The sequence below is a fragment of the Anabas testudineus genome, chromosome 18 (genome assembly GCF_900324465.2).
Source record: "Anabas testudineus chromosome 18, fAnaTes1.2, whole genome shotgun sequence".
NCBI lineage: Eukaryota > Metazoa > Chordata > Actinopteri > Anabantiformes > Anabantidae > Anabas > Anabas testudineus.
Window position 1 is genome coordinate 16,188,198 of NC_046627.1, and position 26,994 is coordinate 16,215,191.

Sequence of the window (26,994 nt, forward strand, 5' to 3'; positions counted from 1 at the left end):
TCTATCAATGGACTCCTCGGCCACTGGACCGTTCCTTACCGTGGTGTGATTTTAAGGAAAGTGCTTGTAGCTGCCACAGGGTAATGCTCCACCATGAAAGAGTGCAGCTCGTGGCGCCACCCACTCAGCGTTTGCTTTAGAACATGTTTAAAAGTGAGAGAAGGCCTTTTGTGGGTGCTGACATGGGCCTAATTTTCTCATGTACATGCTTATTGGGGTTGAGAGTGCAGAAGGTGGGAGCTGAATGGCTGTGCTGCAAAGTGCAAGGCACTTGTTATGGACCCTGCCGTGGAATTGAACACGACGCTCTAGTTGTCGGTTCAATGGTGCAGCAGCTTTATTTTGGATTTTGGAAGAAAAGCTAGTGCAACAATTCTGCAACAACTAGCCTCGGTTAACTTGCCTAATTAAATTTGCATAAGGTGTAGCTTTGTAAAAGGGCTCATAGCTACTTACATCCTTACTGCTTTAGTCAACGCTTTATGTGACCTCTTTTATATCGGGTAACTCCCACAGAGAATACGTTTATGTTTAAATGTGAATGTGAGTGGGTGGCAATATTTTATTATTAATTATTATGAAATGTTAATTTACTTGGTGAAATTATAATTCTATGATGCAGGTTTAGGCTGTTTTGAACGTGAAAATACCAGGAACAGGGGACAAAAGGACAAGAGGACCAATTTGATTGTGTGCTTAAAAACCCTCAGCTCTCAGTTTGCACTCCATGCATAAAACTAGCTCGAATCTGTGTTACACTTTCATAGATTGAGACGAGCATTTTGTCCCACTAAATCTGCAGAATTTCTTTAGTCTCCCTTTTTTACTCCAACAACTCGACAATCAAACAACTAAGATTTGTTACAGAATTTGAAACTGTGCCTTTAAACCGTCTGTATGATAAGAGCACTGACAAAAGGCTTTAGAGGATACACAGAGAAGGTTTGGATGCAGATGAATGAGGCACTGTTTCAGTAGCTGGAGAATGATGCAGCAGAGATAAAATATGATTTATCTGAAACACCACTGCACCCTTTTTCTTTTTTTGCCAGTTGATTCTGTTGCGACACAACCATGTCACTCTGAAAAGCCGGTGTAATGTATTTTACAGCCACTGTGCCAGGGTACTGTTGTTTACATGGAAACCTGGACATCTGTTGGTGTGTGATTAGCTGTGGGATCACAATTTGAATTTTTGTTCCCATCTTGATTTTACATCAAATTGCACAGAGCTGCTACAACCTTAAATGATTTGCTGTATTGTCTGTTGTATATGTAGCATTTCTTCAAAAACAAACCCAAATGCAGTTGCAGTTGAAGTTGAAGCTTTTCCCATGATGAAGTTCACATGCAAAAGTTGAGGACTGAAGCAATCACCGGCTGTCAGTGTATTTAATAAAATATATAATGGAAGTGTCGATTCCAGTTGGGTAAATAGGTTTCTGCAGGAGCATAAAATAATATAATACAGCAAAGGAAAAGACTATAAGAATAGAAAAAAAAAAAAAACTAAAAGACACAGCTTTATTTCTAATATACAATTTAAAAACAATGTGAAGTGTAATATACCAAGGAAAAGAGGGAGGAAACAGTTCACTATTTGAATAATAGGCTATTTAAAAGGAGTCTGATGCTGCATTTAGATAGAAATCTAAATGTAAATCCGCTGTTTTCTTACATTGTGGCATTTATAGGTGTAATTTATAAGTGACTTAAAGAAATAAATTCAATTTATTGAAATTTTATTCAACACAGTACACAACAACAGAAGTGTTTTATTTATTTATTAATTTTTTGCTAACCACTGTCAAATGATTTCTATTCAGGTAACTCCATGTACTGCAGGGTATAACTGCAATGATTAGTTTTCAAATAAATTGAAGCAAATGATAGCTTATCAAAAATAGCGCGAACAAATTTAGCAGCAGTTTGCAATTACACTCATTACCCAGTTCTTGAAACTACTTTCATATAAAGACGTAACTCTGAGCTCTGTGTGTTTCTCACTTTAGTACAACTGCACTCTTTTTAGCTCTGTTTGGACTCCATTGAAATGGTCACTGTATTTTTCTCACAATTGATGTCGGCGAGGAGGTGATCACGTATTTATCCTAGATCCTGGACAAAAGCAGTTCCTCGCAGATTTGATGTGTAGCATTAGAAACCATGGTAACAGAGCATGGTTATAACTTGCGATGTCTTTGCGAGAAAACAGTGAGTGTTAAGTCAAAGTTAGCTTTCCTCCCCAATAATCCCGCTTTGTGAGACAGGCCTCAGGTCATAACGGATACGAGAAATGATGGAATTAGGTGAGGATAACATGTTTTATGTTTCGTACAACAGCACAACAAAGTGCCGCTCCAAAAAGCTGTCATTTTTCAAAGTGTTCTGCAATAAATCTTCTGCTACAAACAGACGTTGACACCAAACACATACCAGAGTTGGGAAGTAAGCCGAGCAGAAAAAAAAAAACAAAAACCAAACAGACAGGGTGACACACTCTAGACTTTGTTTTGCACCAGAATGAGACTACCCTCCTCCTCAGGCTGTATCTCAAGAGACCTGTTGGTATGGAAGAGAAGTTAAAAGACAGCTAAATGTCTTGGTTTCCCTTGACAAATTCAACGGGACAGTGTGGTGGTGCGTGGGGTGAAATACAAGGAACGCCTTGTCACCTCTAGCAGTACAGGAAGGGGCCAGAGCTCTATCAGTCTTTGTACTTCTTGTTCCCTTCTTGTTCACCTCGCCTGCACTCTTGGTCTGTCAAACTCGAGCTCTGCATCTTTCTGAAGCAAAGGTTCATGGAAGCAGGGTTTCTGAATTATAGAATACAGTAGGAACGTAAAGAGCTTGCAACAATTCCTCATATTTTTAAAGCTCCTTAATATGCTAAAGAGTAATACTCCCTTTACCACTGGAAACCCTGTTATAGACTAAACAATCCATAATAATAATGAAGCTGTAATAAACTATACCAATCACCAATAATGTTTAAATGATTCTTTACAGGATTGTAATTGATGCTTTTATAAATATCTATCTTCTAAATAATTTAACATGCTCAACTTGTATCAGTATCTTGTACTGTGACTATATCTTGTACTGAATTAGGATGTCTGTGCCTTCAAGGGCCAGTAAATTACTTTCCCCTCAGCCTAAATGTATAAGTGACAGGGCCTCGGCATATTGACACGCAGCAGACAAGAGATCTTAGTCAAGCCCAAGCTTTTAATCCCAACCATGGTTCCTCCAGGACTGTTCCCTAAGACCCTTGGTGATTTCCTGCATGCCGATGCAGGCCTGGACCCTTGCCGAGGTATCGACGTATTGAACGCTAAGGTTACTCATAACCCCCTGCTCGTCTTTCATTATTGAGATGTGAATGAGGAAGGTCGGGGCGGAGGGGGGTGGTGGTGGCTCTCATCGATCGGTCAACACGGTAATATTTGATTGTCACTTGTGGTGCTCTGCCAAGACACCCATCTATATGGGAACGAAGGCGGCCATTTTAAATGTACAAACAGGTCGTGGCGAGCGCGCATGGTGAACATGCATTTTTTAAAAATGGCTGGGTTGAAACCCGCAAGGCCTCATTCCATGTTGTCATTTTACATGAAGGATTAGGAGACGGCGACTGTCTGACGAGGCTGATTTATCCCTAAACCTTGTGGCTCGCATAGATAGAGTGGTTTGTTATTAGAGGCACCTGTTTGTCCCTTTGTCATATGAGGTAATTAACAACTAAACACCCTCCTACAAGCTCAGCACTGTGGGTGATCGTTAGTGAAGAAATGTGGTTTTAGGCTTTGAAAGGGGCTTTGAAGAAGGAAAGTGCTGGAAGCACATACTGGCCCAAGTCGGACATTGGAAGTTACCATGGTGACAGCGACTGGAAATGAAAAATGTGTGCTTAAAGGCAGGTCCTGGTGTGTATGTGTGTGTGCTTGAGAAAGTGAGAGAGAGATGGCGGTTTGGGGAGGGGGAGGGTCAGTGATATAGTGCTTATTGATTTGTGTGTAGATTATAAATACAGCAAGTGGAGTGCTATTCTGTTTGAGTGTCTGCGTGTGAGCGGTTTTGTGTCCTTTTGTTGAGACAAACCTCCGAATTGTTTCCAGTTTTCCAAAATAGAGATTGAATCGGTCCAAGGAAAAGGATTAGAATCTTTTTGTTATCGCCGTGCAGTGCATGCAGCCGCATAAGCTCCCCGAAGCACTCCTTTCACTCAGAACCAGCAGCGGACGTCGCTCTTTGTGCGTAACAAACAGGACTCGCCGCCTTGAAAAGTCAAACCGGTGGCATTTCTGCCTCTCTGTTTTTATTCCCCATCCGTCCGTGTGAAGGCCAACACAGCAGAGGCACCACTGGGTATCTGGCTGAAGAATCTGACGCCTGCAGAGATGCATCTTGAGATGGGCTCAGAATATCAGCAGGAATGGTTCAAAAGGCTAACCCTGGTCAGCAATTCAATGGGGCCTGTCACTGGCATATTTCAGGATGGATTCCTTTATGCTGTAGAAAGAGTATATTGTGTATGCTTGGATGCGTGCGCATGTCTGTTTGCACTTTAGCTTGTTTGCTCAACCCAATACAGTGTATGCGGCCGCAACCACACACCCATCAGAAATCTTACTTCACACCTTCTATGTCAAATTATCATTTTTTCTTCAATATGTGACACATTAATATTCATCTGACTAGTTGTAAAAGAAAAAATATGACCCAGTCCCTGCTTGTACACAATCCCCTGTGGAATGAGGCTTAGGCTAAAATGGGCCTACAGGCTGAAAAGTCCCACGGGTCTTCGTCAGGAGATAAATCAAGCGTCACCAGGATAGATAGGGAGCGCCATCATTTGTTGGCGAGAGTAGAAAAATTCATCCTGGAAATCGTAAATCATTAGACGGGCAGGCCCCAGTGAATAAGCCTCACCCACCAAACAAATCGATTCTTGAAGTTATTGCACATTTCAATCCTCGCTTCTGGCTTCTTACAGGCACCTGGAGAGACACCGTGGGCGTTAAAGATTTACATATACATACCCAGAGATCAGACGCTTACTGTTCTCGACAGAGCGACGGATCATAGATTGGGCTTCATTTGTTTGTTTGCTTTTACTGTAAGAGAGGTATTTAAAATATGCTATTAAGCTTGTGTAATGAATATTAGTGTCATCAGGTTAGTTCTGTGGTGTGGGTGCCTGTAAGTGGAGTGGGAGTGAAAACGTTTTCCCAATCAATTCCTATTGTTGAAACAGCAGCAGATTTCAAAATATGTCTTAATGAACCATTGTCCTGAAGCAAGTGGAAATAACTTTTCTTTTTACCCATTTCGACTTAGTCATAATCTGTCTAAAAACAATAACACCTCCTGCCTCTAATGACCTCATGCATGCAAATTAAACCCAGTCCACTTTACGGGGACTTTCAGGTTTTCTTTGAGGTTGCTAAGCAGTGTGTGTTGCTCTTTGTAATGCCGTCCACACAATGTAAAAGCCCACAGGACAATTGACATGTTATGTACTGATCAGAACGGAGGAAAAGGCCCGGGGAAAGATCACACGGTGCACTATATTGTATCTTATGAACTGTCACAGATTATATGCGGAGTTGTCAGTCCCCTATAGCAGAAATGCTCTGTGATTGAAGTCAGAGCATACTCTATGTTGACTAAAGGCATGTGCTAGCATTAAAATGAATCCCTGTCACAGCTATTGCATCAGTCATATACCTATGTCTGCATGCTGCATGATATACTTGACAGTATACATAGTTCAGATTCATTTTCTCTAATCAGGGCCTCACTGTAAATGGAAAGAATGCAGTTCTCCTAACATATTGTATCAGTAAACATTAGTGCTGGATTCAGTTCAATTGCAGGAAAAAAAAAACAAAGAATAGAGTAGAGTGCACAAAATGCATTATTTATTGCTGTATCCACTCTGGCTACAAGGCTGCAGTTCAGCGCGCATGTGTGTGTGTGTGTGTGTGTGCAAGAGAGTTATTTAAACTAATATTGGCAGGACTTGGAATCGCTATCAGGTTTAAACTAAACATTGTTCTTTGCTCTCTTTTGAGCTGTGCAATTTTCAAGATGTGCATCTCTCCACACATCCGAGGAAACGGCTGAGGAGTATTCAGCTGAGTTTATCTGTGCCCTTTAGAGACAGACACTCTTGTCTTGTGCTCCAAAAGAGACCGCTCGCTGTGTCCCTTGCCTTGAAAGCAGCGATAAGCCTTACATGAGAATGCAAATATGAGCATTGATGTCAAAGAGGATTCATTATATGAGCGTCATTGTCTTGGAAAGAATGGTTGTATATTTCCAGTGTTGAAGTGAATATAACAGTGTGAACTCCAGCATTCATCTAAATTAATCATCGTACAGGGCCGAGCTTTTATTGTATAATTGAAACAATACACTTGTAATATAAGCTCTGACTTCATTCCTCCTGTAAGAGCAGTTTTACTGAATTTATTTGGCTCAGCAATTCGTCTTTTCTCCTAATGTTGAATTTGGAACAGTCAAACTCCCACAGCGGTCTCCAGCATGAGCCAAATTTATACTTTAATGGAATTTCAGCGTGCGCGGCCAGGTAGATGTCTACAGCATGTGCCGAATCACGGGTTGACCTTTCAGGTGGAGAGAGAAATTGCATCATCTAATACCTGTTGTGGCACCAAAATAAATTGATTAATTTCAAAGAGGTTTGCTGAGTATGTTTGATTTGTCCGCAGATGGATTACTAGCACGTCAAAATAACAAGAACAGGAGTCGTATTTGTAAAATTCTTGCGAAGGAATCGACGTAGCTTGTGAGATGGATGTGTGCCATGGTTTTATAAGCAACTTTTTATTTATAAAAGCTAAAAGCTTTATTAATTCTACCACAACCAGCAAGCTATACATACACAGTTCAGCTACAGTACACTCAAAACATGAATATCCCCCAAAATGTTTTAATAAAATGAGGTTTTACTAAAGTAATATACATATATATATATACATATACATGATAACATATACTGAGGAGCTCAGAGGTTTATTTTCCTTTTAAGTATTGTCACTAGCTCATAGCAGTGATTGGATTTCTGTGATTCTGCATTTTAACAATAGTTATTAGTATCTGTACTGTATCTCTGAAGTCACCGCAGGTCAGCGTGTTGCCCTTGTATTCCTTGTGATTTATGAAGCCTGTTAGGTAGCAGGGCTTTTATTCCAAAGCGCGCGTGTATATACAAAATGTTTACAGCGCCTGATCAACCTCTGTGGCGTCAGTTCAACATTCTCCCGCTCTCACGGTTGAGACCTCACTGAGAACAGCAGCCGACCTGAAGTAAAATAAATTCCTGCTCACAAGCAATGCTCTTCACAGGGGAGAGGAGTGCATCCCCTGGGGTGATAACCTTTCTCTGGCCTGACCACGAATCCTTGTGGCGTCTCGCAGAGTAAGAGCCCAGAAAAGTGTGTGCGAGGGAATCTCATGTTGTTTTGTTTTGCTTTTCCTTTATTTAGTGGAAAAGACAGAATTAACTTGCAGCTGAGACAATTACAATGAAGAAAGTAGATGGATAATAAAAAGAAGTTATAGTTAACGATTGTTGGAGGACCAAGTTTTAGTGACAGCAGCTGTCAACTCACAGCTGTCCTTACCCCGCAGACTGTTTCCATATTGTTGATGTTGTTGTTGAATACATATTCCTACAGTCAACATAAGTTCAGATGTGCAAACAAAACCCTGGACACACGCCTAAGACAAACCAAATGTTAATAAAGACTGGATTTTTTTCTCTGTGTTTCCTTCGGTAAGTGGACAAATGTTGCATCTTATCCGTCATTGTGAGGAAAAAGCAAAACCGAAGTTACAGAATCTTATTCTAGTCATCACCTCGGTGGAAGTGCCCACTCATCTAATCACAGTGAACCACCAAAAGCATGTGTTTATCAAACTGAGCTTCGCTTAAAGCTCCTGGACCAAAGCCAAGCACAGGACATCACACATGAATCCATATGTTGCATCCATGTATAACGTCTCCGTATGCACTCAGGGTTTGTTTGTTTTTTAAATAGTATGTACAGCGTACTTCCACTGTATTTGCCTCACTCTGTTGTTGCATTGAGATGAACTGCGGCTTATCTTTCAAATATAATATTAGAGAGAGAGAGAGAGAGGCAAAACTGTGTGATGTAAAAATCTTATGAAAGCCACTAATCTGCATGAATGGCTAAGAGGGATTATTCTTGTCAGGAAAAAAAAAAAAAACAACAACTGGATGCTCAATTTTTGAGAAATAGCATTGAATTTATGTAAGCGGTGGAAGTAGTTTATGAGAGATGATCAATGCTGGCCTGTGTTTGACCATCACTAATGATCGTCTTATTCCATAGTTAAGGAAGTCTGATATAGCTCCATCTTCCCTATGCCGAACAGTCACTCTGCACTTTCATTCATTTCTGCTTAGTTCCACATAGTTAATCCTTTAAAAAAAGGAATATGGCTGATGTTTTTGTCGCCCATAGTGTTTGTGCAAACAGTCTGACAGAGATGTCTTCCTGTTGTTGTGTAGCACGTTGCTAATGCCACCCGGTACGCAGGCGGTGCCATTAATCTTTACGGCACTCCTCTCTATCATCTGCGGCCATTCACGCCCGTCGATCATCTGCTGAACGCGTGGGAGCGTGCATACGTTTGCGTGTCCGTCCGTGTTTGTGTGCAGCTATGTGAGCTCAGAAGCGCTTGAGAACAGCGAGCCCCTTCAGCGATGCACTTCAAATCCTCCACACCCACACTCAGCCATTGTATTTGTGTTGGTTACATTCATACCCCGTCAACGTAATCTGCGTTGAGCGGCTCTCTCGGTGTTTTGGAAACAAATTCTGGAGCTTCGAGTATAAAGGCAGAATTTGCCGGGTGGATTCAGTAGCGCCATCATAGATTGGTCACCTTGTATACAGACGGAGGTGTGTTTCGGCAAGGGGATTGTGTCCTTGTGTAGGTTGTTTGAATGTGTTTGTACCGACGTGCAACCTGTGAGGTTTAAATCATCTCTTCTTAGCAGTGTTGCGTCCCTACACCAGGCAAGCAAACGGAAACGGTCGGAATACAGTGTGCTACTTTCAATTTGCCCTCAGCCTTTTAACCCCTGACTGCTGTGATAGAGCTGGTCACTTGCCAGAAGCACAATATGTATACTGTGTGATGCATGGGTCTGCCAGCGCAAACAGTACAGAAGACAGACTATCAAGAAGGAGAGATGTGTGCAAGGAAAGATAAGCTAGCTGAGCTTTATCACAACGGTTCGTATAATCTAAATGAATTCTCAGGGATGCTCTATATTAAAATACAGGATTAGGATATTTAGCACATTTAATTTTTTTTTTTGTTTGTTTTTTTTTATGCAAGATTGTTACAGAACACCGACACAGTACGTGTGTGGTGTTTTATACATTTAAATACGTGTGTGCCAAACATCTTTTATAGTTCAAGCATTCTACTTCCTTATTAAAGCATGGCGCCTACATTACCCACAATGCACCGATGGCATGGTGGATACATTCAGGTGTGTTATGCTAGTGTAGCCTTGAACTGCTCGCTTAAAGCAGCGACGAGGGTCAAGCTGTTAAGATGCAGTAGCTTTGCCATGGTTGTTTATATACTATATATGAAATATGTAAGATGCATTAAACACATGCTCCTTAACAAGAGTTAAGCACTCTTTCTGTAAAGGGGCTCCACTAATCAACAACAAATTGTTAGTTTTTCAGTACTTTTTGGTTTTATTCAAGAGCTTAATACACAGCGCTCATGGCCATCGCTTCCTTTCATCTGATGTTTTCTGTAAGTTGTCTTTGTAGTTTTAAAGGTTTTTTTTTTTTTTTTTTGTCTGTGCTGTGCCAGGAGACAGGCTGAATGAGAAAAGATGGATATGCTGCGGCGTGCAGCTGGGAAAGATAATGAATGAAGTCGACCGTGGGTGGCGAAGACCATCACTAACTCGTAATGGGTCCCAACAGAGGGACGTGGATATTGACCCGTCCGTCACTTTTTTTTTTTTCCAGCCCCTTCTTCCCTCGCGCCTTTTCCTACAAACGCAAACTCTCACAAGTGTGTTCAAGCCTGACTCATACACACACACACACACACACACGCACACTGCAGTGCACGCATTAAACCAACAACACCAACACGCACGCTTGAAGTTCTAAACACCTTCTCCCGCCATGTGTGCGCGTGAAGGTGGCGAGGCAGTTTGGACATGTTTGCTCTTTCTAACTGAGAGAGTTTGCGCTCCCTGACAGGGTCTTTTTCATCAAACAGAGAGAACTGTGGTGAGAACTCCAGAGACGTCCCCTCAACGCCGCCAACGTCAGCTCGGCCGTCTCTGTTCTTATTTGACTTACCTCGGGCGAACGTCTTTGATATGGATTCTATGGAAAAAAATCACTCAAAGCAATTTGGCACGTTGGAAGCAGGCTCGGCGTAGCATCTTTTTTTCCTCGTGAACTTTTAAAAGCTGGTGAACCTTTCCTTCTTTCCACTCGGTTGGTATTTTCATCCTGATATAAATCACTTTATTTCTGAAAGGTAACAGTGGTGCACACCAATTCCCCTTTATTACTCTCCAATGTGGACAAATCTGTCTGGCTTTGACAGCTGCTGCACTGTCTTACACTGCCGCCTGTTGCCTTCCTCTTTCTTTCACTGATTTATTTATTATTCACCCATTCATGCATTCATTCATTCAAAATTAATTTTTTGGATCCTATGTCATGGGTCAATAGACTGAGGGGACACAACCCAGTGACTGTCATCAGAGGCAGCAGCAGGATAAGCCCGAGATTATAGTGATTACAGTTTGTGCTTACATAGGGCTCTGCTGCTTTGTGCCACATCTCCCCTTGTCAGCTGGCAGTCTGAGCTTTAATCTGCCAGTTATAGCAAACAGCAGACGAGGGAACAGGAGGAAAAAGCTATGGAGGAGGAAAAGCAGGAATTTGGATAAAAAGGGACAGTTGATGGCCAAATGTTTGTTTGCCGATAGCACCTAGAATTGATTTATCACCGCCGAGTGTGTATCCTTTTGTTTGTCATTTGCTTGTTTCCAACAAGACGCCGATAGAGCGTTTAGCCTTCAGTCGCTTCAAGGCATCTGCCGTCCACTTCCTCCTATAGTGCCTACTGTACAGAAACACATGCACGTCTGAATCCATTTCCCTTTTCACCCTGCTAGTTCAAAGGGCCTCACCAGAGCCAAGTGTCTGATGAAATCAAGATTATCCCCCCTAATTGGTAATTGCGAAGTCGTTGCGGCACGTGGCGGCGTGGGCAACTTTCTCCTGCGATCGATCCCCCTCCTGCTCTGCCATTGATTAGCACTTAATACATTTAATTGTAATTATTTCTCCACCTTATTTTATTCCCTCTCAGTGTGTGTGTGTGTGTGTGGGTGCCTTTAGGACACGAACGGAAAACTGATCAGGTATTTGTGGCCGTGTGAGCAGAGGTTAAAAAAAAAAAAAAAAAAAAGCACAGCAGTGATAAAAGGGATTTTGAATATGGGTCAAGATAGATGTTAAGGCTGGGATTAAGTTTGCAATCCATGTTAAGTACACATTATGATGCTTAATCCCTCAAGAGGAAGTTATTACAAACTATGATTAAAAATCCAGATTTGGTTCTAGTTTACAGGACAACGTTGTTGAATGGGAAACGTGTTGATGTTGTTCATTTTAACGGCCAACAACACCAAACGAACCGGCGCTCTGTAGAGCAGGCGTCTGCGAATGCATGTGTGTGCATGTGCATGTTCGCCCAAGCGTTTTGTGTATCTGCTCCAACAACCTCTGGCTACTTACATCTCCTCTATCCGTCTCGCGTCTAATTCTATGTGACACTTAATCTTAACTTGTGTTCTCACCCGCTCATTACCCTCCACCATTCCCCAACCCCACACTTCCAAACAGAAGAAACCAGAAATGGTAGCGAGGAGGAGGAAGGGTGTTGAGATGAGAGGGCTGCTTGTATAATTGTTTCTCAGCTTCATAGGTTTGACCCCTTGTTTATTTGACTGGCATTTACTGCCTAGGAATTAACTTTTCAACAGGCGGGGGGGGAGACGAGCCACAGACAGCTGACTGGTTTGAGGGAGCGATGGAGGGTGGGGGTCGGTCGGTGGGGATAGACGTGGGTTCATGAACCCATAAAGCTCACATGGGGAGAGTCTGTGCAGACCATATCTCATTACTAGGCTGGGTTGAAATGAGATGGGCCTCTTTTTGCTTGTCCCTCACTAGTTCGATTGATTCTTCGGCAGCCAATCAATGTTAATTAAGGTGTAGAGAATCCCATAATCGTGCCGTATGAATCATTGTGTCAGACCCCGCCTTGACCTTCACGAGGCTTACACTGTGAACTGCCTGCTGGGGAATAAATACCTTTTTATATATTACAAGGTAATGGTAGTGCGTAATTGAGTAGATTTGATGGACGGCGATTCTGTCTGCACTGTGGCTTGCGGCGTCGGGCCTCGCTAAGATCCCATACACAATGAAATGGGCGACTGGACCGACCGTCGAATCCTTTCCGGTGTGCGCGCAGATGTGGAGCACAGACAGATCAATGCTTGTCAAGACGTTTTAAGAGTTAATGTTGTGAGATAAGTGTTGCTATAATGTGTGGCGAGAGCCTCTCCGTGCATAAGAAGCGGGCTTTTTGATTGATGACTGCCAAAAACAAAATGGCACACGAGAACACCACCGGCACCGTAATTGCGTTTTTTAATGAAGACCTACATTTCGCGTTGGACCTGATTTAGCACTCAGTTGATTGTGTCTACCCCTCTCCTCCACTGCCACCGCAGCTGCCATCCATCATAAAGTAATAACCATGTAACCTATACATGGTTTAAAACCTGGTTATTTATTCCAGCTCTACCAACAGGAGAAAGATGAAATGAACCATAACAGTGTCCCCTGGACCTAAAACCTAAGCCGACCTCCTTAATGTCCTTGCCCGCCTTAATCCGAGTGCTATCTGACACTGACACTGACACTGTTTTCTGTGCCTGGAGCCTGCGACATAATAAAAAGAGAAAAGCATCATGCAAGTTTTTCAAACTTTGGAGCGATCCCCGCAGACACGGAAGACATTACGGGCTATTATTTTCACACGTCGCAATGTACTGCCACAACAATTAAACTGAACCCTGCTCAGGCTGCTATATACAGTATTTAAGGGAATAAACTAAATGAATCCTTCACAGTGAAGCTACAGTACAGAATGAAACATTTTCAACTTCATTAACTGCACATTAACCAGTAAACATCTAACTAATGTGCTACTGTATGCTGTGGCCATTGTGAAGGACCTGATTGTCTGATTTCTGCTGTACTTGCTTGTTTCTTCTAATAAAGTTACATTTACTGTGTTTCCAGATGTAATAACAGGACCCAGTGTGCGGTCGTGGCCGGACCAGACGTATTTCCTGACCCATGCCCCGGAACCTACAAATACCTGGAAGTCCAATATGAATGCGTACCCTACAGTACGTATTCCTTCACCCTTTTCACACTGTTACATTAATATGCACTTACCCATTTACTTCTTCTCCACATAACAGCAGTGACTCATCGCCACATGTGCTCGTTTTGTTCCTCGTATCATTCAGAAACACCACGAATGTGTCATTTCGGTCTAATAGAACAGATGCGGCAGTGGATGTGAAGACGAGGGATGATTCCCGTGATCCACGAAAAACATAACACCATGTATCAGTACAGGAAATATTATTAACAGTGTTGTTTGCATGTGATAAAATGATACAGTATATCAGTCTGCGGTAATGTTTACCCGTTGATGTGATACTGTTGTTTATCAGATGTTTGTCTTTGTTGTAACTGACAGGAGATTAACGCTTTCTTCATTTCTTCATCCCCCGTGGTGTCAGTTATGTCAACAGTGTGCCAGCTAACAATGAACATCCTCCATGGGATATTGGTTGTGTGATTTATTGATGATAAAATAACAATATCCCAGATTTATAATGTAGATACAGTATTTAACTAATACAGCACATAATTTGAGATCAACGTAGATTTGTTACCTGGAATAATGCTGCTGCATATCGTCAACAACATGCTAAAAAAAAATACAATAAAACTGCACGTCTGGTAATAAATTCAGGCAGACGTAGTATTAGCTGCGTTTCTTTTTTAAGACGATACATGTCAAAACCTTCCCATCAGCTCCCCCGGTTCACAGCACTTAAATATCTTTGAGGAATCATGTCTGATCATGTCACGTCTCTGTTAGCGCACCAGCAAGAAAGACCGTTTGACGTTCATCAGAATGAAACATACTTGTTGTTTTCGGTTCAGTTCAGCTCAGTGGACGCCAGTTAATGTTTAGGCTAGTGGAGCATCTCTGAAGGGGGAGTAAATAAAAAGGATTTAATTAGTGCAGAGGGTGAAAAGCACCATCAGCCTGCACATAACTTGAGTGGAAACATTTGGGCTGGGAATGGAAGGATCAGCATGGGGTGATGGGGAAAAACACAGAGAGAGGAATTCCAGGTGAGGCTTCAGGAAGTGGCACGGCTGTTGCCATACAACCTTACGCATTGTGCTGTAAATGACCTTTTAAAGTGCAACAGCAAAGTCAGAGTGCTCACTGCCAAAATCCTAACGTGCAACTTTCTCTCAATGGGTGAAACTGGAAATATTTGGTCCTACACATTTATCTGTACAGTTTGCAGCTGCTGGGTTCGAGCGACCTCTGCTAATTAAAATCAAAGCCATTTGACGTCCCACCATGATTCACCCACCAGTTCTCCTGACAGGAGCTTTCATGTGGCGAAGTAAAAATAATTTCTGTGTGATTCAGAGGTGCCAGACTGACCCTTCGCAACGTGCACATTTTGCTGCCTCAGCCACCCAACGTAAGCGTCTTTCTACAGTATCCAGGGTGAACACGGACTGTTTTTGAACAGTAGCACAGCTTCATCGAAGGCTCCAGTTTTAGTGTGATAACCTGTCAGCGTGTGAACATGCGGTGCAGGTTTGAGATCAAAAGATGAATACGATGAAAGATGAAAGTTAAGAATTTCAGCCTTTGTTTCCAGGCTCGGGGACCCCCTGCTGTGACTGGTGGTCATCAACCACTAGAGGGGCAAATTAGAGTGAATTATTTAATTTATTTATTCTGGAGCCATCTGTTGCTGTCATCCTCAATCCCATCCTAACCGTGTTACTTTCACTTTATGTAAATGTTATTTTTTCTTAATTCTTAATGTATTGGAACCTGCGGCTCTATGTAAAAATGGCACCTTTCCAACGCATGAGCCTTGGTTCCCCCAGCCTGTCCTGATCCCAGCGGATTTCTCAATCCATTTTCCCCTAGCTTACCACCTCCCACTCTTTTTTTTTTTAGTAAGATACAGCACTAAACTTCCTTAAGACAAAATATGGAACAGCCATCCCACATTGTTGAAAAACTGTTTCTGGCTGCTTTATTGCTGTAACACTGGGGCCGCCTATTAGGGATGCACTATAGGGAAATGGAAGTACCTTGTGTGGGATAACTATGGATTGTGCCCAGAACCATTGTAGGATAAAACATTCTGCTGGCAGAGCATAATCATTGCAGAAGTCATGTAGGCGTTTATTTGTATATTGAGCAGGGAAGTAAAGTGTAATCACTAGTGGTCACTGGAGATGGATTTCAAGATGCATTTTATAGCAGGGTGTGAATGTAATTAACCTGCAGCAGCTCAGTGGGCTATCTTTTTACCTCTCAAATGAAGCAATGAGATCCATTTGGCTGGAATGAACCGCATTTAGAGACAGTCCTTTTGTTTTTTTTTTTTCCTTTGTTTCTGTGTCTCCTTCAGTCGTTTGACTACCTATATTGAAATGTCCAAATAAAAGCTAAATGGGTCGGAGTGGTTCGTGCGTTTGCCGTACACAGAATTAGATTACATTGGCACATGGCAGCTCAATTGATGGGCTTTTAACACAAGTCTCCTTACCAAGTTGCTGAGAGAGACTGAAGGATTTGAGTGTTTAATAAGAGAAGCAGCCACCCATGACTCCAACTCTGCTCCAGTGGTGCTCCACTGACAAGCTGCCCCTCTCTGTCCTAATACTCTTTTTCTCTCTCACTCATTTTCACTCGCATTTCTACGCCAGCATCCCTTTATGTTCCCTCCACGCTGCAATCTCAGCTACATGCCCCTCCCCTCATTCTCCACCACCTTTGACTGACGGATTTTATCTGTATCCTGCTTGAGGGGGGCTTTCTTTTTTCTCTTAGGAGAAAGTACCGCCCTCTCCTCCATATCTTTATAAGTCGGCGAGATTGCACAATCAGATTCGCCGCTAATAACGGCAGAGGAGTGTGCTAAATCGATGGACACATGCCGCAGATACAATATTGATTTTATTAATTTGCAATTTGATCCACTTTATCAGTTGTAATAGGGAAAAAAAAAAAAGTTACAATTATAACCAAGAGGGGATCTGTGGCGGTGTCACAGCACAAGGCATCTCATCATATTTTAATTCGAGCTGCCATCTCGCTAATTATTTGATAGGGGCTGTGGGTTTTTATGTGTGAGGAAATAGCATCACATTGAACAATGAGTGAGGCGCAACTTCACTGCCAGAAAGGTTAATACAAAGAATACAAAAATGCATGGATAGGCTATATATTGCATTTGAAAATAGAAGGACTTAATATATAAGCAGATTTGATTACATTTACCCCCGGAGGGACATGATCATCAGGATACACTCATTCCTCTTTATACTAGTGCAGTTTGTGCGTGCTCCCCCATGCACTTTACAGATTAGTAGGGCTATCCTCAGGCAGAAGTCATGCGCTGACCCCCTTATGATGACTCACAAACATGACGGTGCGCCTGTAGTTGACATCTGTCTCCGACCAACCCCCTCTCACCTCGACTTTCAAACGGTTCAGTGGAGAGATGCACCTCTATTCTCTCGGCGCCTTATTAAAACCTCTCTCCGTCGCTTGCGCCTCCTTTCCCTTCGTGCAACTTTCACTTTTACAGCTCAGGTCGAGCTCGTAAGAGGTCAGCGCGCTGCTGTGGCGTATTCCTACCCGCCCAGTGCTCTTCCTCAGCAGTAATTAAGCACTTACATGTCCTCAGTGGCCCCTCAAATTCAGTGATTTGTCACACAGGAGAGCATGTGGAATCCTGCGTCGCCATGCTCTGCATTGAGGAGCCTCTCTGTTGTTGACAGCTTGCTGTTACCTTTCTTGTCTTTGTCCTTGGTATCAGCCATCTCCCTCCAGTAATTAGATGTACCTTTTCGTGTAGTTTCCATGGCAAATTGACTGATTTGGTCCAGGCGCCTGGTCAACCCCCCCCCCCCCCCCAAAAAAAAGAAGATGGAAAAAAAAAAGCAAGCTAGGGGATAATTACATGTCCTTTTAGTGAAACGCTTTTGTTCAGTTCACTTCTCAAAATTGACACCTCAGTGTGTATGGCAGATGAGGTGGAGGGAAAGTGAGAGACAGAAAAGGCAGAGACAAGAAGAGAGAGGGGGAGAACAAAGGATGAAAACCTGCTGGCAGTCTGTTGCTATACATAAGCCACTAGTTCCCCCCACTGTTTGTAGCTAATAAGGACAATGTAAAATCTTGCCTTGCACAGTGGGATCCAGCTCAGCCCTGTCAGAAAATGGCTCTTGCTTCAGAAACTAATCCAGGACATATAATCATGCAATCAATTCTCTGATTTGGGTAGTGGAGCGGTGTAATCCTGAGCTCATAGCTCATAGAAACTCGCCGTGTAGTGTGTCGTAGTTCTCTTCTTTCCAACTTTGCCTAATTGTTTTTTAATTGATTTTGCTAATAGTAACACAACTAACAGGTTCAGGGGCACCTAATTGAATAATGGAGTGGATTGTTTTGGCAAGTTTTGCTCAGCACCTGCTACCAATTTCGGTCCTTCTGTGTTGGCAGGTGAAACCATGAAATTGATGCTCTGCACACGGCTATCACTTACAATGCAGCTTGGGCGTAATGTGATGTGATTACTGCGCCCGTTATGCAGTGGTCACACCTAAGGTAAACACCACCTGTGTGACCGCTTTAGGACGTCATGGCTAGAACGGCGGACGCTGCGACTGTTCATGTGGATCACACTTTTGTCTTATCAGCTCTTTGTTCTTATGAGTTTCTTTCTCTAAGACGTTTGAATTCATCAAAACATCTACATTTTTAGTCGGATGTCGATTTGCTTGTGAACGTGCTCGCACTTAGTATTCAAACATCACATCCGCCCTACCTTACAAGCACCCAGGCAGTTCCCCTTCGCCTCGGATAATCTTTTAGTAACTTTTAAGCTTCTTGAAGAGTAGATCACTCTATTTGATGCTATCGGTAAATCTACTAAGCAGATTGTACGGAAGTTCGGTGGCTTTTTTGCCCTTGAGCTCTCCGATCCACGTTCATCAGGGCCTAGTGTGGGAGTCGACACCGTGACAGCAGATACATCACACAGCTACACCCTCCTCACTCCCCGCTGAAATGCCAGTGAGCATTAGCCTGCTTGTTCAGACAGCTTTTTTCTTCTTCTTCTACTTCTTCTTCTTCTTCTCCCCACCTGAGCGACCAGCTTCACGTCTTCCCATGTGTGAAGGGGGGGGGGGGCTGTAATGCCATCTCATCACTCAGTGACAGCTGACCACTCCCTGGCCCGTGCAGCAAGCTCTGATTACTATGACTCTCTGTCACATAGCACACAAACGAGATTCACACTGGTGTCGCGGCCTGAATTTGCAGAGATTGATCCTGTCACAGCACACTGATTTTAAATTGTTCTTTGCAGAAGCGTCCTGCTTTTGTAGGACCGCTGAAATTCTGTTTCGTAGAAAAAAAATAATCTAAAAGTAACTTTAATATTGTATGTATTAGTTTTGCATTATTGAAAGGAATGAAAAATGTCTTGGGAGATTTTTCGGAAATGTTTTCCCTCGAGCGTCTGAGGAGGCGGGGTCAGTGTCAGTTTTTTGATTGACAGCTTCGCCGGCAGGCTTCTTTTCTGCACTGATATAAGGAGACAAAGTAAACAAACCTGAGCTGCTTTCTTTTTTAGCTTTTAGGATGATGACAGACGGCATTTTGTTAACAGGGGTGTTAAAGAGTAAGGACCACACCAAAATCAAAGCTGAGGTTTACATTTTTTATCCGTTGTTTATTGTCTTTATGTTAGTAGCTTATTGTCTACTCAGTCTACAAGCCGATGTTAGCAGTGTTGTCTTCCACAGCAACTGACTGACTGTTTGGATGCTTGTTCAACCATTGTAGAACTTGGTACGTAAGAATTAAAGTACTCGTTGTTGTACTTTAATATAAGCAACAAATTCTCATATACATATACGTGAAATCAATTCTGCAATGTGAAATGGGATAATTCTGTTGTGATTGGCTGCTACATAAATGAACAGAATTTAATTGAATATTACATTATTATATTGAGATTGATATTATTTTCAAAAAAACAAACAAAAAAATGTTTCATTCGTCGTCTGTCGGCGACAGGTCTTCATTGCCTCTCAGCTTTTAGCTTGGACCTCCGGGTTTGCGTGAGTGTTTTGCATTGAGGTGATAGACCAGGGATCATCGAGTGTTGTCCTATGACAGACTGCGCGACCCCACCCCCAGTTCTGATGGTGTCAGGAGTTGCAATATGAGCTTCTGCCTAGTGATGGTGCAGAATATGTCTCTGGAGAAATTATTAATGTAGTAATAACTCATTTGAAGCACAGTGTTGATGCACAAACTTGCAAAATAAGCTCTGTCAGCCCACATGACGGACAGGCTGGAACACTGCAGCACCTCCTCACCGGTACTTCCTTTGGTTATGCTCACATACTGTGGACTCTTTTGCCTTTTACCTTTCCCTGTCTCATTTGTGCCAGTAAACTAGTTCATATACTTACTGTGCCCTGCTTTACTTGGCCATAGCTGTGATGTTTGATTTTGGGGTGCGTTAGTGAATGCTTTTCCTCCCCTCGCTGCTCTCCGTGTCTCTCTGCTGTCTCCATAGAATGCATATGTGTTAGGTATGGCTTAATTACGGTTCGCAGAAAACAAAATGTTTATCTTTCTACTGTATTACCCAGTTGAGATGTAAGGTAATTCCTCAGGCAGGCCGTGAACAGGACTGTGGCTAAATGGTCGGCGTGCTAGGGGTGAATCTGGCCACGCTGTTCTCCCCCACTATATAAGAGTGAACCTGCAGATCCTTGCTGTTTTTGCTCTGTGACATACATACAGGATCAACCTTTTGCTTCTTCATTGTCGGAGACAGAAATGAGCACACGCCGACATACTGCAATAAATGCCTCTGCATGCTGAACAAGTTTCCAGGACTGTTCATAAACATTACCATTTACATAACACCAGCAGAGCTTTAATCTCGATGCTTCCTCCACCAGCTTTCCAAACACACACACACACACACACACACACACACACACACACACACACACACACACACACACACACACTCACTCAGCCACCGATGTCTCAAAGACTTGTTGGGGTGCCAAGTGTCGAGGATATAGCGCTAATTAGAGATTGCTCTCATCAGGGGGTCTCTCTTTTTAATGATCACCCTACTAATCAAAGCGATTTTCAATTTCGTTGTCTTTATACTTTCTCTGTTCACTGGTGTCCCGTCACATCCAGCCACACACCACTCTAAATATCCTCTTTCCTTTCTCCCCACCCAACCACAACTCCACAACGCCCCAACCCCTCTGTTCTCCTCCTTAATTCCAAGGTCCTTGAAAATCAAGACGTATTTTGAGGAGGTGCAATTAGGTTATTTCTGCTCCAGTTGTCGCTATGTTCCACAAAAATGTATTTAATTTTGTTTTGCCCAGGCTGCACTTGTCTTCTCTCCCTCTGCTGGTCGGTCCCACATGGGTAGCAGTGCTGGATGAGCGCCAAGTCCTTGCACCTGTCCCTCAAGAGGAGAGACAAACACATACACGCATGCACACACGAGCATCCTGCATTGTCAAGGTTATGAGATAGCATAGCTGCTTCTCAGTAGGAAGGAGACGGAAAGCGACGGAGACTGAAAGGAGACACTAGGGAGGAGATTGAATAAGTACAAGAAGGGAGCACAAAGAGAGCAGACAAGTGGTTGAAAGAGAAAGAGGGCTGTTGAGAAATGGAACCTGTAATGACGGTATGGGAGACTCATGAGCACCAACTGAGTGAAATGATAGGGGGGAGAGAAATGAGAGAGATGAAGAGAGAATTCAGAGAAAGAGAGATGGTAGCCTGGGTGTCCTCCCCCATCCTTAGGCACATGCTATTCAAAGCCCTGTAATTTGTGTCATTAATTAAAAAGCTGATGGGATTGAGTTAAGGGGTTTGCACTCTGCAACTCCTTGGCAGAGAGAAAGGGAATGGGGGGGGGGGGGGGAAAAAAAAAAAAAGAAGAAGCGGGAAATATTGCGAAATATATTGAAGCCATTCCACCATGAATCTCTATTAGCGGCTAATGATACCATTCTGATACCTCTCAACCATTAGTGTGAAATTGGGAAGCGTTAATTATTCAAATGAAAATCCATACAGATGCCGCTCACATGACGGGGCCGCTGCTCACTGTGGCTAAAGGTCCCCGTTGTTAGCTGCTCGGCAGAGCAACTCCTGAGCTGGAAATTATACATTATCACAGCAAATATAGCACACTATACTGCGGCAGTGTATTTTGATTGTATAGTAGGTGGTATGGCTGAACGCCAGGGGTGCAACAGCATTGTATGTTGTCAAAACCTGAAGCACATGCATACAACATAACCACACAGAGAACGAGATGCGCCCTGGACTGCTCCACTGGAGCCTCCCAGATAAGACGGCTCGCACTGTGCTGCTCCCAGGTCTGCCTGTGTGCAGCTATGTAAGGCAGCATGAAAAGGAGGAGTATTCATCCTGGCGGAGAGTCTACTGATCAATGCCCGTCCATCAAATTGGTGCGATTGCTAATTAGTCCAATTCTAACTTTAAGTGGCAGCTGAAGCCACGTGTGCCTCTTAAGTTGCAGAAATGTCAAGAGCGAAGCACAATCCTTAGCACCCTTAAATTCCATTTTTGTTTGTTTGTTGTTGTTTTAAAACCTCTTAGTTGCATTTTTGCTTTGAAATAATTGAACGGCCACTCAACATTCATCATCTCCTATTCAAACCATTAGCTCATTACCTCGCCCGGTGTTTTAAAGTAGATTTGAATTGAATCACAGTGTGTCGGAGAGTGGCGTGATTAGCATTATCGTGCATGTGTGCTACTGAACGTGTGCACGTGGGGTGCTACAAAAGCTGATATTATACAGTAGATGTGAAACAGATGTAACCAAGTTAAATTGTCCGTCCTTATTGTTATCAGGTGTTCCGGAGCAGGAAGTTTCCATCATGTGGAGCCTGTATGAGATCCCAACAGGATCCTCTTTTGCTTCTTTCTACTTGTGTGTATATTGTTGAGCACCCCTCAGTCGTCAGTGGGTGGTGGCGAGGAGGGTGGGGGTCGGAGAGAAAAAAAGCACGAGAAGACAGGATAAGAGAGCTAAGTGCTTTTTAGTGACTCAGTGACAGCCGTGACCAAAATCGTATTAAGGTCACAATGGGGGTGGTGGGGTGGAGTAAAGAAGCTTTTCAAATGAATCAATTCTCCATCTGACTCTGCTTTTTTTTTTTGTGTCCCCCGTTGCTCCTCTTGTGTCGGTGACACGGTAAACGTGGAAACCCAGGGCACGTGTGACAGGTGCATGTATGTTTCAGCCCTCTCTGTACGTGTAGTTGGAACATGAGCGTCGTCTGAGAGGTGACCTTGCTGTATCCAGCAGCATCTTCCGGTCATGCCGCACAGCCCCATGCTGCGCCGTAGCCTCCCCACCCCCCAGGGGAGTGGCGTCTTTCCTTGTCAGAGATTTCATCCACATCCTTTTACTCCTTCCTCACACCATCTCCCCCGGCGATTGTGTCGTATACCGCTTTTCACATCCCCACCGCTAATGCCTTTTTCTATAGATCATTACCCTCCTCTTCCCTCGCCGCTGTTAGCGATCGCTCAATCAGAAATGCCGGCCTCCCCGCGGTCCCCTGTTGTGTGGCCGTTGCTCACGGGAGGTGAAGAGGCTTCGATTGGGACCGTTTGGCTGTTTGCTTTGATTTGATCTATGGCGTCCACATGCAGTTCCAAATTATTGGCAAATTTGTGTTGCCATTAAAGGTGATTCAGATGTAGCCCAGAGCTATTGTTGCTCAGGCTTGGTATGGACTTATCGTGTTTCAGTGACAGCTGGAGTGTTCGCTGTTGATGAGGTGCTGTGCTGTGCTGTACGAGCGTGCAATTTTATGATCTGACAAACACAGACGACTTGTTGAAAGCCTCTCCCCTCCCCATTATCTCTTTTTTTTTCTCTCTCCTGCCCCATCTAACACAGCTCCACCTGATAATTTCTCACTGGCTCACCGCCTTGCATTAATATTGTTCTCCCCTAATAACTTTCCCATCTTTCAAAGTTTACCCCGCCTGCTCCTACCCACTGACCTCCATACCTCACTCTGTTGCACTCTCCATTTGGAGGAGAGGACTCTTGTAAACCCTGGTAACAGAGGTTAATCCTCTCTTATTAGAACTGGGATTACTGGAGGGGAAGGGACAGGAGCAGACCTGCTGCGTGAATGCTAACCCCTTCTACAAATGGAAGAGATGAGCAAAAATGCCATGACTGACATAAAAAGCTTGTCCACTCAGAAAGTGATATAAAGATGGATGTGTTTTTTTTTACAGGCCTTTAGTAATCAGCACTTGTAGAGTTGCTGAATTTCACTTCCATTCACAATTATGAAGAAAATATTTGGTTTCTCCACAATATTTAAAGGCCAACTTCACCAATTTTGGCTTTGTTAAGTGTTTCATGTGGTTTGTGCTTTAGGAAAGTAGAAGTCTCTCTGCGTTTGCTGTGTTAAAATATCTCCCTGCTGTTGTGATGTTTTACTATACATAGGGGAATAATTAATGTCATTGATCCACATGTTCTCCTCTAACTACTACCATAGGAAGCAAGCTTAGAAATGCACAGATCAGTATGTACAGCAAATGGCTTTGTAATGCAAAAGGGATCATTCATAATTAACCACCTGATTGTGCAGTTCCTCTCCGTTCTGAAGAGTTTTTTTTTTTTTTTGTGTATGTCATTTAGCTCATCATTTTAGTTTCACGTCTCGCAGCTGTTTTGTTTTAGTTCAAACTCACTAGTCTCATCAGACACTTTTCCACCAGCAGCAGCAGCTGCTTCAAAAGCTGCTCCAGTAAACCTAACGTACACCAGCCACAACACAACACAACGGCAGACAGAAGTTAGTGGCTAGCTGCTGCACGTGACGTCAGATTAATGCTCATATGGTTCAGTGTCCATTAGAGCAACAGTAGCTACATATGATCAGTCTTTTAATGTCGTTAGGGCAGATTGTGTTTGTTCAAAAAAGTAAATTAAAAATAGTTTTGTTAATAAATTACAGACTCAGTTTGAGAAACTAATATACGGAAATAGCCCGAAAAGTTCTATCCTACATGTATGTACAACTGTTTTCCACATTCCCATTCTGTGTAAACCCATCACCACACCAAACAATATGTACAAACTTCACGTGTGTTGTACTGTTTAAGACCTGATTAATCTGTCTTTTTCCTACAGGCTCATTTTCGACCTGTATTTTTCTCCTTTTACTCTAAGCTTGCCTTATGATTTTGTGTTTTATATGCCTATTTTACTAACCCCTTCTTTTGCGTGACTGCTATAATAACAGTTATCACAACAGTAATCTGTAATATGTTTTTTTTCTGTCTTTCTCTCCCCTTCACGCCTAAATGTAGAAGTGGAACAAAAAGGTAACTAAATGCCAACAACTTTTATTTTTTTCACCTCCATTTTCCATTTTGGGTATGTGCTTGCATTCGTTGGTGATGGGTTGCTAAAGCGGGTTTCTGGCATTTTGCAAGTTCATGTTCATTGTATGATTCATTATAATCACAGAGAATGTCATTCATGGGGAAAATGAAATTGTTCAGGGAAACGGTGGGCATGCACCTAATGAGCAAAGTGATTTCTCTTATTTAGTGGAGCACATGCTGTAGGTGCAGCTGCAGCAAACAGCGGATAATAAGCTGAGCCCCTGCCTTCTTTGTTCATCCATATGTAGTGCCTTTATTTTGTAGGAGCAATATGAGGGAGACAGGAAACTTAAAGTGTGTGACATGCAGCTAATATCCCGAGCTGAACTCAAACCCGGGATGCTGCCATTATGTGGCAAGCACCTAGCTACCAGGGCACTCCCAGTATGGGGTAATACTTTAGCAGAAGGTCATTACAGACCTCCTTTCTGCAGAAATCCAGTAACCCTGGGATGTTTTTATTCCCTGTAATAACTAAAGATTATTCTGGCTGTGCTTTATCAGCTGTATAATATTAAAGGAGAGGGCTATACACGGTGATCAATAGCTTGTCCAATAAGCTGTCAGCATTTTGATTACAGCTTTAACATGATGATGGCTATAACCTTCAGGGACTCGCCAGTCAATACTGGAGACAGATCATAGCAGTCGTGTTCTTACCTTATCAGCACTTTATGATGCTGCAACATATGCGAAATTTTCACTTGTACCCCAGGAGCCTTGCGTTTATAGTGTTACCTTTGTACACAAGTGGAAAAACTTGTCCGTGTCAGACATACTGTAAAACTGGATGAAGGTTCAAGATAGAGGTGGAGTCATTAACAAGAGCCGAACGTTTGGTTTTAATATATCTACGCTCTAGAATTAAAGTTGAATTGACGACGTATCTAGTGAAATCTGTGGCAAAGAGAATGAGCAATGAAGGTGAAGAGGGAGTTAAAAACATTTTACAGAGACGACTGCGCTGCTCCAATAACAGTTTGTGTGAAATTCCCCATGAAAGCCATGTTTGCTTTTGTATCACTTCTCTAATATCTCTCATTCACTCCTCCATCTTTGCGCTCACATCTTTAAAAAGCATCTTTTACAACTTTCTCACAGCCCGGCGCACTAGTCAGCACAAAGCTTAACCACTCAGACCTTGTACCCCAGCACATCCCGTCTTTCTCCACCATACAAACAGCCCTCTTAGTGTGTGCGCTGAGGCACTATGTCAACAGGATGCATCTTGCCACATTTTTTCACCTGCAGGTAGACCACATGTTTCATCTTAAGAGGATGCAAGTAGAAGGCTTTTTTTATTTATTCCTCCTTCTCCTCCTTCTCGTTGGAGACACCAGCTTTTGCTTCTCAGTGGATCTGCAGCGAGAGCCCGTCAGCGCCGTGTCAGGCACCTGGCCCTTTACATTCTGTTTTTATTTGTGATGCACTGTAGAAAAAGAGGAAGACTGAAGTATTTATTTTTCTCCTTTAACTATTTTTGTTATTATAATTGTCATTTTAATTTAAATAACCCTACTACACATGTATCAACATCGCACTAGAGCCTAGATCCAGTCCTCCTTTTAGAAAGAATGAAAATTATAATTGCCTCAGTCCAAGATAATCCATAATGAACTGAAATTAGCTTTTGCAAACGGAGCCCCTACTATTGACCTGCTTCAGCTGTATTGCCTTCGCCTAGCTTTATCAAATTTGAGTGCAAACCAGTTCAGGTATAATTAGTTTACAGTGCGTGCAATTGTAAATCATGCCGCAGACTAAAAATGTCATGTGGATGAAATAATGGACAGGCAATCATTATATAGATGATGTAATTAGTGTGTTTTTTCCTTTTGTTTTGTTTCTCTTAAAGGACTGCCTCAGCCAATAATTACAGTGGAGCTATTTATCAAAATCTTTTAACTCCTGGGTTTGTATGTTTAATATACGCCTCAGTACCACTGGTGTGTTTTTATCAAAGCAAAGAATGAAATCGTGTATTTAGTATAGTAA

At 42.7% G+C, this 26,994-nt stretch overlaps 1 protein-coding gene across 12 annotated transcripts in view; it reads left to right on the top strand.

Moving 5' to 3' along the window:
• LOC113157377 (adhesion G protein-coupled receptor L3-like) overlaps positions 1–26,994 on the top strand; it is a 194,528-nt gene that overhangs the window by 92,946 nt on the left and 74,588 nt on the right. For 10 of the 12 annotated variants that reach the window (XM_026352846.1, XM_026352850.1, XM_026352849.1 and 7 more), the window contains 2 exons: positions 13,434–13,543; positions 24,922–24,936. In XM_026352846.1, coding sequence (XP_026208631.1) covers positions 13,434–13,543; positions 24,922–24,936 — 125 coding nt within the window. The remainder of the gene's footprint in view (positions 1–13,433; positions 13,544–24,921; positions 24,937–26,994) is intronic. The other 2 variants (XM_026352856.1, XM_026352857.1) reach the window with 1 other exon arrangement.